The sequence below is a fragment of the Lissotriton helveticus genome, chromosome 7, assembly GCF_964261635.1.
Source record: "Lissotriton helveticus chromosome 7, aLisHel1.1, whole genome shotgun sequence".
Lineage (NCBI taxonomy): Eukaryota > Metazoa > Chordata > Amphibia > Caudata > Salamandridae > Lissotriton > Lissotriton helveticus.
This window is the reverse complement of record NC_136068.1, coordinates 1,409,823,361-1,409,837,431: the sequence shown is the minus strand read 5'-3', so window position 1 is coordinate 1,409,837,431 and position 14,071 is coordinate 1,409,823,361. Positions and strand designations below refer to the sequence as shown.

The window sequence follows — 14,071 nt, the reverse complement described above, 5'->3', positions numbered from 1 at the left end:
TCAACAGGTCACGCTAGACTTGGACAAGGGAAAGGATTCTGGCTGACTGCAATGGAGAGCACGTTGGATAATAGGGTTGGATTTGTCTTGGTCAGATAGTTACCTTCCAAGAAGGTAAAGTCTTCAGCGGGGCAAGGCTGCAGCTGGATCCGAAGACGTGCTTATCGATGACTAGTTGACAAAAGACAAAGTCTCTGTTGAGCTGCCGACAAAGGCGGGACAAGCTCCCAGTGGGAAAAGTCTGGAGCTCGCGTCCAGGAAGCCGTCGGCGTAGATTGGATGTTGTTCAGCATCTAGCCCTCTAATCACTAATCCAAGTTGGAGAGAAGCTACTCTCAGTGACCACAAAAGGGGTTGCTCTTTTTCCTGGCCAACACTCTAGGGTGGTCACAGGAGCTCCTCTAAAGGTTCTGCCATGTTGGATTTAGGTAGAGAGGGGTACTTTGGAATTGTATGCAATAAAACAAATAGAAGCTGCAATAAATGTAGCTAGGGTAATACCTCGAAACTTGTTCCCTATTGGTTAAGGAGGAGCCAAGAGTCACCCTCACCCACAGGCTAGTGCCAGGCAACTGCTTTTGATAGGGGAGGCCTCTTTGAAATTAATTAAGTTTCTGTCTACTGCCCAAATGGTTATCCTGTCAAAGGAGCAGGACACTTATCCACACTCAAGGCCTTTGTCTAAGCTCTGGCAGAAAGTTCATGCCTTATTAAGGAGCCATGCAGTTCTTGGGTGTAGTTAGAAGCTCATGCAAATTAGCTTCAGGCACTTAAAAGTTGACTTATCAAAAGTACCTTATGTAAAATATTTAGAACAAATCCGACTTTGCCAATAATTTGGACTATAATAAATATGTTAAAAAGTCCAAGAAGTATGTTTTTTGCTGGTTCCTAACGGAAATAATTAATATTAATTGTAATACTGTATCCCAATCCTTTCCTATGGAACAGCTATCCCTGCTACAGTGAAAATAGCTTTTAGGGACTAGTTACCATAACAGCATGTTTACTTTAAAATGTCTTACTTTCAAATACCATGCACCCTGTCTAATGGGCACTTACGGCTTACTTGGAGATGACTTATTAATATTTAAAAGGATTTAAACCTATCAAAAGGGATTATTTTGACAGGGCAGATTTTCATTTTAATCATGCACAGTCAGGTTACTTTTGCAGGCCTGCATTTTTGTTTTGCACTGTCAGTTTAGAGGTGACACAATGTGTGCTGCAGCCCACAAGTGAAATGTAACTAAGTGGACAAGCTAAATATGTCAATTAGAACTATAAACAATTTCCACATGTTTTCGGGGTCAGAGAACATGCACTGTGACCTGGTTAGCAGAGTCCCAGTGCAGAGTCAAACAAGCATTGGCACTGCCGATAGGTCTGACTTTAAAGGAATCTTGCATGGGAATGGGAATATTTACAAGGAAATAGCATGGGATTAGATATGTGTGGAAGTAAAAAACTGTAGAATAATATTCGTGAAAATTAAAAGGTCAGGTAACAATTGCACTGTCAAACCAGACTTAAACATCCATGTAGGATGATGACTACCCTCCTTCCATCTGTGCTGCTGCCAGAGATAAAGGCCTACATTATCTAGTAATCTAAGACACTTTAATAGCATTACAGTGTTATGCCTTTGTCGCTGAGATCAAGCACCTGCATAAATAAACACAAAAATGATCAAAACTGTGTGGAGGGCAAGCACTTTTTTTGTGGAAGTACACAACTTCTGCCCAATCAAAACATGTAGTTCTGGCTCCCAACATATAGGCGGAGCCAAAGCCCCTCTCAAGAGATGCTCACATAATTGTCTAGTGATGGCTGTGCTGTCAAGCCAGACCACAAAAACTAGCTGCTTCAGTCCAAAAATAAATAGGTGTGATGATACAAAATGAGGCATCTTCCTACACATAAGATACAGAATCTGTATTTGGGAGTGACACCTACAAAATACTCTTGCAGATATTGAATTGGTATCCATTCATAATCCCATTCTAGAAGCAGCTTTTGGAGCATTTGCAACTGTTAAAAATGTTTAGTTCATCTGGCCCACAGTCTTCTGAAAATGCTTTAGAAATAAAACATTGTATTAGTTGTGCAGATTCACTTTTGTAGCACAATCAGTTTATTTTACTTCAGCATGAAGACATGTGTTCTCTGTTACCCATAAAAGTAGGTAAAGTGTACATCAAATAGAAAAATATACATTTTCTAAAGTCAGTTTTCTTGACATTGCCCCTTTACTCTCTATAGTAAAGTAAATTGTGCCACTTTACTCTCTATAGAATAGTAAATTGTGATATGCTTACATGTAACTCTTGCTCTAGATCCATTTGAGCATACGTATACCGTGGTCTGATCTACCTCTCTAATGTAGCATGTGACAGTCAAAGGATGCACATAAGCAGTCTTCCCTTTGCCTGCTATGATCAGCAGCTGCTGCTGACATCTTTTGGTCAAACACATTCTAGGCTTCGCTTGAGTGCATTAAAGGGACCTGTACTCATTACTTTGATATTCAAGGATGACTCTTTTGCAGGAAAACCTGAGCCTTTTCAGTGCTGATGCAGCATCGGATGTGTGGAAAGCCTATGTGGATTATGTGGATGAGATGGTCCTGGATGGCTTCTTTAATGCCATTGAGTGCTCACTCAAGTACCTTTTGGACAACACAGGTGCAGTATGGAGGTTATGTAAACCTATTCATGTATGTCATTCTTTCCCATGTTCTTTTTCCTGGCCGAATTCGTAAGTTCAACACTTTCTTTATAACATAATGTCCATATGAATATATCTCTTTACAATGAATGCGCTACAATGCTTTTCATTACAACGCAGTTGTTAGAACGACCGCGTTGTTACAACGTGAACCATTACATCGCAGGTCATTACAGCGACTTACTGTAGGGGGTGCGCTGGACTTAGGAATAGTATAATTTACTATTCCTACTCCAGTTTGTGCAAAAGAAGGGAAGATATTGGATTGGATTGCAAATCCAACACCAGCGCGCCCCATACAGCAAGTCATTGACCCGACTTGCGATGTAATGGTTTGCCTTGTAACAATGTGGTCATTGTAACGCATTTGATGTAAACAATGTCTCCGGTCCATATGCATGGCAATATGTAACATGTTTCTCGAAATGCACAGGTTTAGAATTAAAAATAAAACCTCGTCTTTAACTGTTTAAGAGTCCCTTTTTAACCTTGTACTAATACATAACAAGCAAGCTGACTTGGTGTGCTAGGGAAACATGTGGAGGCCACAGAACCTTAGAGAGGCATACAGAGAAGTGGGCTCAATATGGTCAAGTTTACTTCTTTGATGCTTCCATGAGCTGGCCTCTGCCGGGCACTGCTCCAAGAGTCCCTTTAAAAAAAAATCAAAATCTTTAGTTTTTACTGACAACAAGAAATGTTAATTCGCTGGGAGTATTCCAACACGTATATATAGCTCACTCTATGTAATTAAATATTGTATATAACTGTCTTATATAGTTTCTCCAAATTTATCCCGATTAGTGCACCACTTCGACAGATACATTATAAGCAACAATATGGTGTACCTCACATGCCAATCAAACTGTACCATGCACATTGTTGCCAACACAGTACAATTAATTGAAACCACGGTTAATATTTGAATAATGACTTGACAAATGTTTTTAATGTAAGTATTCATTTAAATGCCAAAAAATGGGAACAATACATTTCGGTGTTTCATAAAATTTGGACAATAAACAGAGGTTGCTGTCACCTTCTCAGCGGCAGCTCCTCCGTAATTGCGGAGGAGTGTCATCCCACCATTCAGAGCTAGAAGATGATAAATAAAATTAAAATAAAACAGTGTTGTTATCTTTTTTTTAATCACTGTTTGACTGAGCCGGAAGATGGAGTCCGGGCAGATTGGGGCAGGGCCATGGCATGGAGGAGGTGTGATGGACATTGTAAATGTGCATGTCTGTTTAGCCGGCCGTCTTGGGATGGGCACTTATGTTTCTCCAACCCAGCTGTGTTGTACAGCCAGGTGGAGAAAAGACACAGACTCCCTGTGCCTGAGCGAGCATCAGACCTGCCTTCTCAGCCCAATCCTGGCACTTCTCTCATGCTAGGTATAGCATGAGAGCAGCGCCTGGATTAGATGGGGAGCCGGTGCTTTACGGCCCATGGACTGTCGGGCGTAGAGGAGCACCAAGGCGTCAAGCAGCGTCAGCGGGAGCGGCAGGTAAGTCTTTTTATTTTATTTTTATTCCCCAAACCCCCCATGCCACCCCACCACTTTACATTTGTGGCAGCTGCCACTGCACCCAATATATGTTACGAGCAATGCCTTTGAAGCATTCAAATATTAGTTGTCATCAAACATGTTTTATTGCTCCTAAAAATATTAAACATGCTCGAGGTGCAGCTGGATCTTGCTATCCCCGATAGGCTTTTCTTCCATCTCTTATGTTGGTAGCCGTTGATAGTTTCAAACAATATGGGATAGCCAAAAAACGTCTTAATTGGACAAGATGTCAATTCCACAGCATTTCTGGCTGTACTCAACTGTACATTAAGTGGAGGAGAGAGTTAGATTCTGTTTAATGTCATTTGGGTTTGGCTCTGGACAGCACCAATCTGAGTTGGGCTCTCCCTCTCTTGATGTACTCTGTGCAGTTGTTGCTTAATCTTTGTTGGGACCTGGTTCCTGCCACCTAGTGGCAGTGCTGCTCCATTGCACTTAGGCTGTGTTGTGGTCGTTTTCCATGGTCTTAAAGAGCCCGTTGTTGCGCGGTTTTAACAGTCGCTTCCAGAAGTGTGAGTTGAAATTTGTTTTTCTATGTGGATAATGTTAGACCATGACGCATATGGCGACAAGGGAGTTTCAGTTTAGAATATGGCACTGCTTGGTCAAGTCTTGGGTTTTAGGTCTGTGACTCAGTAGAGTGATGCAGTGATAATGATTAGATAAATTAATGCTAATCATCATAGTCTATATGTCATAGTCCTGGGTTCATCCTTCCTTTTGTACCATGCTGTCTGTGTCATGAAGCATTAGAGGTGGCCAAACCACTGAAAGCTCTAGCCAGGCTCGAGCCTGAAACGCGGCTCCGGCTCAGCTCGAGGTCCTTTTCGAACCTCGAGCCCATACTGTGGTGAGCTTCTATGTGACTTCTGCCGGGAAACAGCCACTACAACGAAGCCGTTTCCACGAATGCACTAACCACGCATGCTTTACAACGCATGCGTGGTTACCACTATAACCTTTACCACGCATTCCTATACTACGAAATACGTAGTAAAAGAATGTGAGTTAAAGGTTAAAAAAAAGGGGGGGCTGGGGGGTCTCCCCCCCCAAAAAATCGAAAACGAGAGGGTTTAAAAAAAAAAAAAAGAAAGAAAACGTACCTTAAACACGCTCTTCTGTGCCTGCCCTTCATGGAAAGAGCCTCCCTAACAGACGTGATTACGTACGTGCGTCTACGTACTGCATCAAAAATAGAGAAAGGACCACTTAAGGAGTTAGAAGAAGGAGAATACCGTCAAAAGAAAATTTAAGTATATTTCTTAATTATGATATTTTTTTAGGTTAGGCATAATTAAAAAAACATATATAGATTTGAATATTCAATCATGCAGTCGGTTTACCATGAAAATGCAAATATCATGCATAGTTAAACAATGAAAAACTTTGTTAAACTACGCGTGGTAAAGGCATTTTCGTGGTAACCCATAGGCGTGGTAAAGGCATTCCGTTGTAACGCCTGCGGGGAAAAGGCATGCGTTGCAACGGAATGCGTTGTAACATCATATAACCGCTTCTGCCTGCCATTCTCCTTCTACCCAAGATGCGGCCTTTCGGCCAGAGCTAATGACTTTGGAGCTGGGAAACAGGTTTGAGTCTCACCATTGGGTCTACATCCCGTGATTCACTGTGGCAAATCACTTAATTTGCCCATGCCTATAATGAATACACATGCCCTTCTGTTACGTGACAGCGCTCCAATACCTTCAGGTGGAGTTTGCGCTATATTTTTAAAGCTAAGAGTTAAACACAAACTCTTAACATAGGGAAAGACAAATAGTTACCCATTTACTGGCTGATTTGTATAAAATGAAACCAGAGAATCTGAATAAATCGCTGCTTTCCTTCTTAAATCATGTGATTTTAGGCAAATATTTTATTTCATCACAACTCTCCATTATTCATTACCACATATGAAAGCCCTTTCAAGTATGTGCATTCAGACTAACAGTTTTACAAAACAATGACTTTTAATTATAACTTCTCGGTGCAGTGCTATTATGAGCCCTAGTATTGTAATTTCTTCTGCATGTTAAAGAAATACACTTTTTTAAATAGACTTTTGGGCTGATCAGCCGAACTCCAATCGGGCTTCAGCACCTGCTAAACACAACTATCAGTCATGCAGCATCTAATGGTCTAACTATCAACTTAGAGAAGTCAACCCGAAAAAGAACACAGCCGGGTTTCACTGGTACGTGGCAGGCACACCCTTGGAAGTCGTGGCCTAATACAAGTATTTAGGGGTGATATTTGATGAGAAAGGTACTTTTAAACCACAAAAAGAAGCCATAAAACGGAGAGGTAACTCAATAGTGGTAGCTGCAAAATCTCTCAAACTTAAAACTGCAGGGCCAAGCTTTAACCCACTACTACAGGTTTTACAAGCAAAGTTAATCCCAGCAATCACTTATGGGAGCGAGTGCCTCAGGGGAAGAGATGGGGATACTTTGGAGCATACCGTGTCGAGATCAGCAAGAATAATCTTCAGCCTCCCAAATTACATCTCTCCTGCACAAATCAGGCTGGAGTTTGGTTTACAATCACAAAAAATATCTCAAAACAGCGCCTACGTGAAAGGCTGGAATAGGATCAGAAGGTTCGAACAAAGCTCTTTGAATTTCCACCCATGGAAACAGATAAACTCAAGCAAAGCCTGCACAGCAAGAGAGTACCTGACAGCATGTATAAACCGCCTAGGCCTGAAGGAGCTCTGGGCAACTTCGGGAGTGCAAAACAGCTTCAAGTCTCTGGTAAATAAGACAATGAAAAGGATGTCAGTAGTAGAGGACAAAGAATCGCTCTGGGGACGGTCTCAAGGATGGTGCGTGCTGCAGGGCTATACAAGCCGTGGCCCGCAAAACTATCTGGGTGCTGGCTTCAACATGAGATTAAAAGAGAAATATCTTCGGTACCGAATGGGAATCCTCCATATCCTGCCGCACCTTCCACCATGGAAGCAATCCTCAGAAATGTGCCATCTTTGTGGGAAAGCAGAGGAGAGCATCACGCAGCTATATGCTCCTGCTGTGTACTGGACCCTGAATGACGATTGTTTTTTAAAACAATCTTTAACACCACGAGGATAAGAACCTGCAAACAAGCAGTGAAGGCTTGCCTTGGAGGAGGAGACCTACAGCTGGCGTGCGGGTTCTTACAATTCATGGGGGCGGTAGAGGAAAAAATGAAGAGAACCAGTTCACAACAAACAGCTTCGAACGCGGGCTCACCATTTCCCGGAATTGGCACTCTTCATTAGGAAACGCCTGATGCAAAAAGCTTTCCTTTTAATACATCTAAAATAATCTTTTGTTAAATATTGGGCACCTGATACTTTATGGACCTGCAGCATCCCCATTTTAAAATCTATCTACAAGGCCACTATACGATGTTAATATTCTTGTTATTTTTAAAATATATGTAACCCAATGGCACCATTTTACTCATGAAGATATATGTTATCGGGTCCTTATAAGATTGTCTTAAGGGGAGATTAAGGTCCGCCCAAAGCACATCAGATGAATAGATAGGAGCACGGCACAAACCAGCTGAACAGAAAACGTTGGGTAGTTAACATAAACTGCCCCACAACTTTTTTTTATTGTTGGACTCCATAAAATATGAAATTGCTGTTTTATTTGATGATCTCTTGCACCATTTTTTTTGTAAAGGTTTTAATGAACTTATACAATAAAATTGACTTACTTACTTAAAATAGACTATTGGCCTGAATGAGATCTTGACGAACGGGTTACTCCATCACAATGGTAACGGATATCCCATCAGCCGAAATATAAATCCCAAAGGATACAATGGGATTTATATTTCAGTGGACTTGATGTCCATCACCGCTGTGACGGAATTGCCCGTCTGCCAAGATCTAAATCAGACACTTTGTCATATTTTACGTGATGCTTTTTGTATGATTTACAAAGAAAATATTTTCAGGGTTCTGCTTGTGCATGGCCTCCAAAATCCGAGCCAGACCCTTAGCTCGGCTCTGGCTTGGCTTCCCTTCTTAATTTGTTTGCTTTTTCATCTCTAAAAAGCATGGTAGTACCACTTGGACACCACACATCCTTCAATAGTGCAATGTCCAGAATTTATGTCCTCCACACACCGGAATGGGCTAAATATTTTTGATAATTTAAATTTCCAACCTAACACATTTGTTTTTTACGGGGCACACCTTACCCTCATTATGTGATAGCTGTGAAGAAGTAAAATTGGACTCTTTGTAAAGTAGATCACCAGTATGCACCCAGAGCAATAATGAGCTTCATGGTCAGAGTGAACTATGAAACCGATTGCTATTTACATGCCTGATATGAGCCAGCCAATATGATAACTGAACCATAATTCAATACACTAATGTAATGTAATTCAAATAAGAGCCTCTGAATCCCATTAAAGTGTGTATGGCATAACGATATACACACAATGTTTTAACTAACATAACCAAAAGAAAGAAATAAGATAACCAAAGGGTACCATTTGCTTACAGATTCCAAAGCCGGGTTTGCACCCTTGTTTGAAGTGCAGCTGGATCTTGCTATCCCTGATATGCTGTTCCGTCCATCTCTTGAGCTGGGAGCCAATGATGGGTTCTACGATATGATTGAAGGGCTCATTAATGACATCTTTAAGATTTCATCCTTGGTGCCTAGACTTGCAGAACACAGCAACTTCCCTCACTATCAGGTAATGTATTTTCTTATACTTCTTATCTTTCCAGCACTGAGGATATTGTGTTTCAAATCTCAATTTAAAATTGTTTCTTCAAGGCTGATATGGAGGATATGGCGGATTTGGTGGACATGCGAAACGCACTCATGGAGTGTGTTCAGAATATCATGTCGACCTGCACGGACTATCGGAACTCTTTTGATCACTATTCCTACCTTTATGTTGATGACCGAAAGGAGTTCATGCGCCAGTTTTTGCTATACGGGCATGTTCTGACCGCAGAGGAAATAGAAGCGCATGCTGAAGACGGGGTTCCAGAAACACCTCCCACCCTGCAGTTATTTAGAGAGCAGATAGACTCGTATGAGAAGATCTATGAGGAGGTCAGCCGTGTGGAGCCAATTAACGTATTTGACTGCTGGATGAAAATTGATGCCCGCCCATTTAAGGCCTCACTCCTGAATGTGATCAAGAGGTGGAGCCTTATGTTTAAGCAGCATCTCATTGATCATGTAACAAACAGGTAAGATTTTTACCATTCTTACATTTCATGATTTTTGCTTCTCTTTATTCCGAAGGTATCCAAGCAATTTTGGTGAGTTCAGTCAAGTAATGTATTTACCTGTTTAAAACTAATCCCACTTTAAATATACTTCTTTTTTAAGTCTTTTATGTTAATATGTATGGCTCACTTAAGTGATAGCAGTAACTCTTCAGTGACTTACACACTGACTTTCTCACATGGGGGTTGTATGGGAATGGGGTATTTACTAAAAGGAAGGGTCTGGCACAATTGTAAGATATACTTAGAATAATAGTGACTAAACAGTTCTCATAGTAGTTCGCACTAGTGTAAAATCCAAAGCTAACCTATTTGCACTATTTTGATGCATGTGTTAAACAAACTGGAGCAAATCTATTTTACCAAGTGCTTGTTGCAATTTGAGCGAATGGGGTTGTACCAAGACAACAATGGAGAAAATTAATTCTGGCTAGACTGCTAAACATGTATTGCACACCTTTTGGGTTATACATCTCTTTCGGTAAGTAATACATATTTGTTTTAAGAAATCCAGGCCAAAAAGTAATTTTCCTATTTAAATCAGAACAAAATGTATTTACATTTATTTTAATTCTAATTAGATGAAAATAAAACTAACATTTTTGCCTCAAGATTAGTTAATTCACATTTGAAAAGTGAAGGAAATGTTATTTTTCCATTTTATATTATTTAAGTACAGTTTAAAAGGTGGGACATCTGCGTGGTCCATGTTTGCTTGAAGGCAACACATTGCCTATACAATGTCAGTAAAGAATGGTGAGCTTGATTTCTTCTTTAACAACAATACTTTTTCTTTGTAAGCTGACCTTCAATATGAAAGTGTCCCACCCTACACCTTAAAGTTGGATTTAAAACGATATGTGCACCTTCTAGTTACCATACCACACAACTGTTGATTTTACTTACATTTCATTTAGTTTTTCAAGGGTCTTTAAAGATTCATCAGGGTTTTCTTATTACATTCCTTAAGCTGCAGAGCAGAGAGCACCTCAAGAGAGTTTCTCCACAACATGTGAGCGATAGTACATTTAACAATGACTGTCTAATAGACATTTGTTTGTAATGGTGCTCTAAGCTGCCTTGCCCTAGAGGATGGATATAGATATATATTACCCATCGGTAGTTATAGTTAGGTCAGCTGTTCCAAAGGAAAAGCGTTTTTTTGTGTTGCTAATAATTTTGGCCCCGTTTGACGAATCTCCACGAAACTTTCAAAAAAGGTGGTACTTTTTGACTAGTTTGTGCATAGGAGATTTCAGGGCGATCCATCAAGCGGGGGCTAAGAAAAAAGGGCATACACAAAAATGCAAACTCCCCATCCGTTTTCTATAGATTTCTTTAAGAAGTGCTCAGAAAATACTGCCAAATGGAAATACACCAAATTTGTCAGGAAGCAAGATCTCGGGCTGCAGATTGTGCTTTTTGTGATTTGGTGTAAATCCGTCTAGTAGGTTTTGAGAAATTAAGGTTTGAATATAATTGTAAATCTGGACGGTTTAGTCCTCAAGAGACTCAAGAGAACTGCACTCCAACTCTCCTAATGAAAAAAAGCAGCCCTGGCACCCATTTTGTTTTTTTTTATCCTGCTGGATCAGGGCAAAAATTGCAGATTTCTTTTCATGGGGCCTAGCGGGCAAGGTATTCCTAACCTGCCCTCCTATGTATATATTTTTTTAAACTTCAGGATAGTCCCCAGGTACTGTAATGGCTGCCAGCAAAATTTTTCTGATGTTGCTGGCAGCCAATGAGAGCATTCGCTCCTGCTGTAGTCTGACTCCCATGGGAGCCAATCGGCCCAAGCGAAAAAAGCTGCCTGGGCCTATAAGAACACTCTATTTTTAAAACTGGGCTCCTACGAGACTCTCTCTAGCCTCTCGCTGTCCCAATGTTCAGATATAAAAATATATTTTACCCTTAATTTCTAAAAAACTACTGAATAGATTTACATCAAATCACAAAAAGCACAATCTGTGGACTAAGATCTAGCTTCCTGCCTAATTTGGTGTAATTCCGTTCAGTTTTTGCTGTAGCCCTGCCTAAAGAAGTTTATGGAAAATGCATGGGGATTTGGCTTCTTAGGACCCTCCTTTTTAGGGCTCGGACTCCTCCCCACTGAAAGTGGGAGGAGTTTCGAGATCCTAATGTTAAAGAAGAGAAAAAAAAGTATCTCCTAGGGCTTTGGCGAGACAAATTCCACACATTCCTTAGCGTGTTCTGTCATCTGGCCAGTGATTCGTCTTTGTTGTGTTGTCGTTTTAATAGGCTTGAAGTGATAGGGTAAATGTAGTTTTGTTCCGCCATCTTGGGCATTTTTCGTTCGTGCTCGCGCAAAGAAGTACATTAATTATAATTAGGAGCTGTCAGGGTGCCTCCGTAAGTGAATCCAGATGGCCGGGCACGTTCACCATTCAGCAGCGCTCAGCGCGCAGCTGCTGCATGCCAGGCCGGGAAAGGGCTTCATCAGCCTCACTCATCCGGATCACAAACTCGGATCCTCACCATGATGGAACACACCCCTTGCTGATCTAAACTGTTCCAGTTCAGACTGGGCTTCCACACGCAACTCTTATTTCAAAGTTCAGGTAAGGTAAACCGAACTGCAACTCCAAGCTATATTTGTTTTTTTGGGTTTCGTAATTGAGGCCAAGACCGAACTTTGCAAAAAACACAGGCTGTGAACACATTGTGTGTGTTTTAATGTTGCACTTCGTTGTAAATCCTTGACATACCTTTTTTTGCACTTTGGCTGCAGCTTGTATAAAGAGACTCGCCATCCTAAGTGTGCAATTCATTCCTTTCTTAGTTCGTCTCACCTCCTCCCTTCTTTTCTACTCTCCCCCCGCCCCTCCTATTTTCTTGCCATCGCTGGTTGCACTCTCTCCTCTCCGCTACTAGTAATACCCGATGCAGAGTTGGGGTGCAGAGTGGCGGTTCAGAGTGCAGAGTGGCGGTGCAGAGTGGCGGTGCAGAGTGGCGGTGTGGCGGTGCAGAGTGCAGAGTGGCGGTGCAGAGTGGCGGTGCAGAGTGCAGAGTGGCGGTGCAGAGTGGTGGTGCAGAGTGCAGAGTGGTGGTGCAGAGTGGCGGTGCAGAGTGCAGAGTGGCGGTGCAGAGTGGCGGTGCAGAGTGGCGGTGCAGAGTGGCGGCGCAGAGTGGCGGCGCAGAGTGGCGGCGCAGAGTGGCGGTGCAGAGTGGTGGTGCAGAGTGGCGGTGCGGCGGTGCAGAGTGGCGGTGCAGAATGGCGGTGCAGAGTGCAGAGTGGCGGTGCAGAGTGGCGGTGCAGAGTGGCGGTGCAGAGTGGCGGTGCAGCGGTGCAGAGTGGCGGTGCAGAGTGGCGGTGCAGAGTGGCGGTGCAGAGTGGCGGTGCAGAGTGGCGGTGCAGAGTGCAGAGTGGCGGTGCAGAGTGGCGGTGCAGAGTGCAGAGTGGCGGTGCAGAGTGCAGAGTGGCGGTGCAGAGTGGCGGTGCAAAGTGGCGGTGCAGAGTGGCGGTGCAGAGTGGCGGTGCAGAGTGGCGGTGCAGAGTGGCGGTGCAGAGTGGCGGTGCAGAGTGCAGAGTGGCGGTGCAGAGTGGCGGTGCAGAGTGGCGGTGCGGCGGTGCAGAGTGGCGGTGCAGAGTGGTGGTGCAGAGTGCAGAGTGGCGGTGCAGAGTGCAGAGTGGGGGTGCAGAGTGGGGGTGCAGAGTGGGGGTGCAGAGTGCAGAGTGGCGGTGCAGAGTGGCGGTGCAGAGTGGCGGTGCAGAGTGGCGGTGCAGAGTGGCGGTGCAGAGTGCAGAGTGGCGGTGCAGAGTGGCGGTGCAGAGTGCAGAGTGGCGGTGCAGAGTGGCGGTGCAGAGTGCAGAGTGGCGGTGCAGAGTGCAGAGTGGCGGTGCAAAGTGGCGGTGCAAAGTGGCGGTGCAGAGTTGCGGTGCAGAGTGCAGAGTGGCGGTGCAGAGTGGCGGTGCAGAGTGCAGAGTGGCGGTGCAGAGTGGCGGTGCAGAGTGGCGGTGCAGAGTGGCGGTGCAGAGTGGCGGTGCAGAGTGGCGGTGCAGAGTGGCGGTGCAGGGTGCAGAGTGGCGGTGCAGAGTGGGGGTGCAGAGTGGGGGTGCAGAGTGGCGGTGCAGAGTGCAGAGTGGCGGTGCAGAGTGGCGGTGCAGAGTGGCGGTGCAGAGTGGCGGTGCAGAGTGCAGAGTGGCGGTGCAGAGTGCAGAGTGGCGGTGCAGAGTGGCGGTGCAGAGTGCAGAGTGGGGGTGCAGAGTGGGGGTGCAGAGTGGGGGTGCAGAGTGGCGGTGCAGAGTGGCGGTGCAGAGTGGCGGTGCGGCGGTGCAGAGTGCAGAGTGGCGGTGCAGAGTGGCGGTGCAAAGTGGCGGTGCAGAGTGGCGGTGCAGAGTGCAGAGTGGCGGTGCAGAGTGGCGGTGCATAGTGCAGAGTGGCGGTGCAGAGTGCAGAGTGGCGGTGCAGAGTGGCGGTGCAGAGTGGTGGTGCAGAGTGGCAGTGCAGAGTGGCGGTGCAGAGTGGCGGTGCAGAGTGGCGGTGCTGCGGTGCAGAGTGGCG

General features: G+C 44.0%; 1 protein-coding gene across 1 annotated transcript in view; it reads left to right on the top strand.

The window, feature by feature from the left end:
* DNAH9 (dynein axonemal heavy chain 9) overlaps nt 1–14,071 on the top strand; it is a 1,695,107-nt gene that overhangs the window by 381,514 nt on the left and 1,299,522 nt on the right. The window contains exons 15-17 of the mRNA XM_078654721.1: nt 2,549–2,684; nt 8,802–8,998; nt 9,082–9,506. Coding sequence (XP_078510847.1) covers nt 2,549–2,684; nt 8,802–8,998; nt 9,082–9,506 — 758 coding nt within the window. The remainder of the gene's footprint in view (nt 1–2,548; nt 2,685–8,801; nt 8,999–9,081; nt 9,507–14,071) is intronic.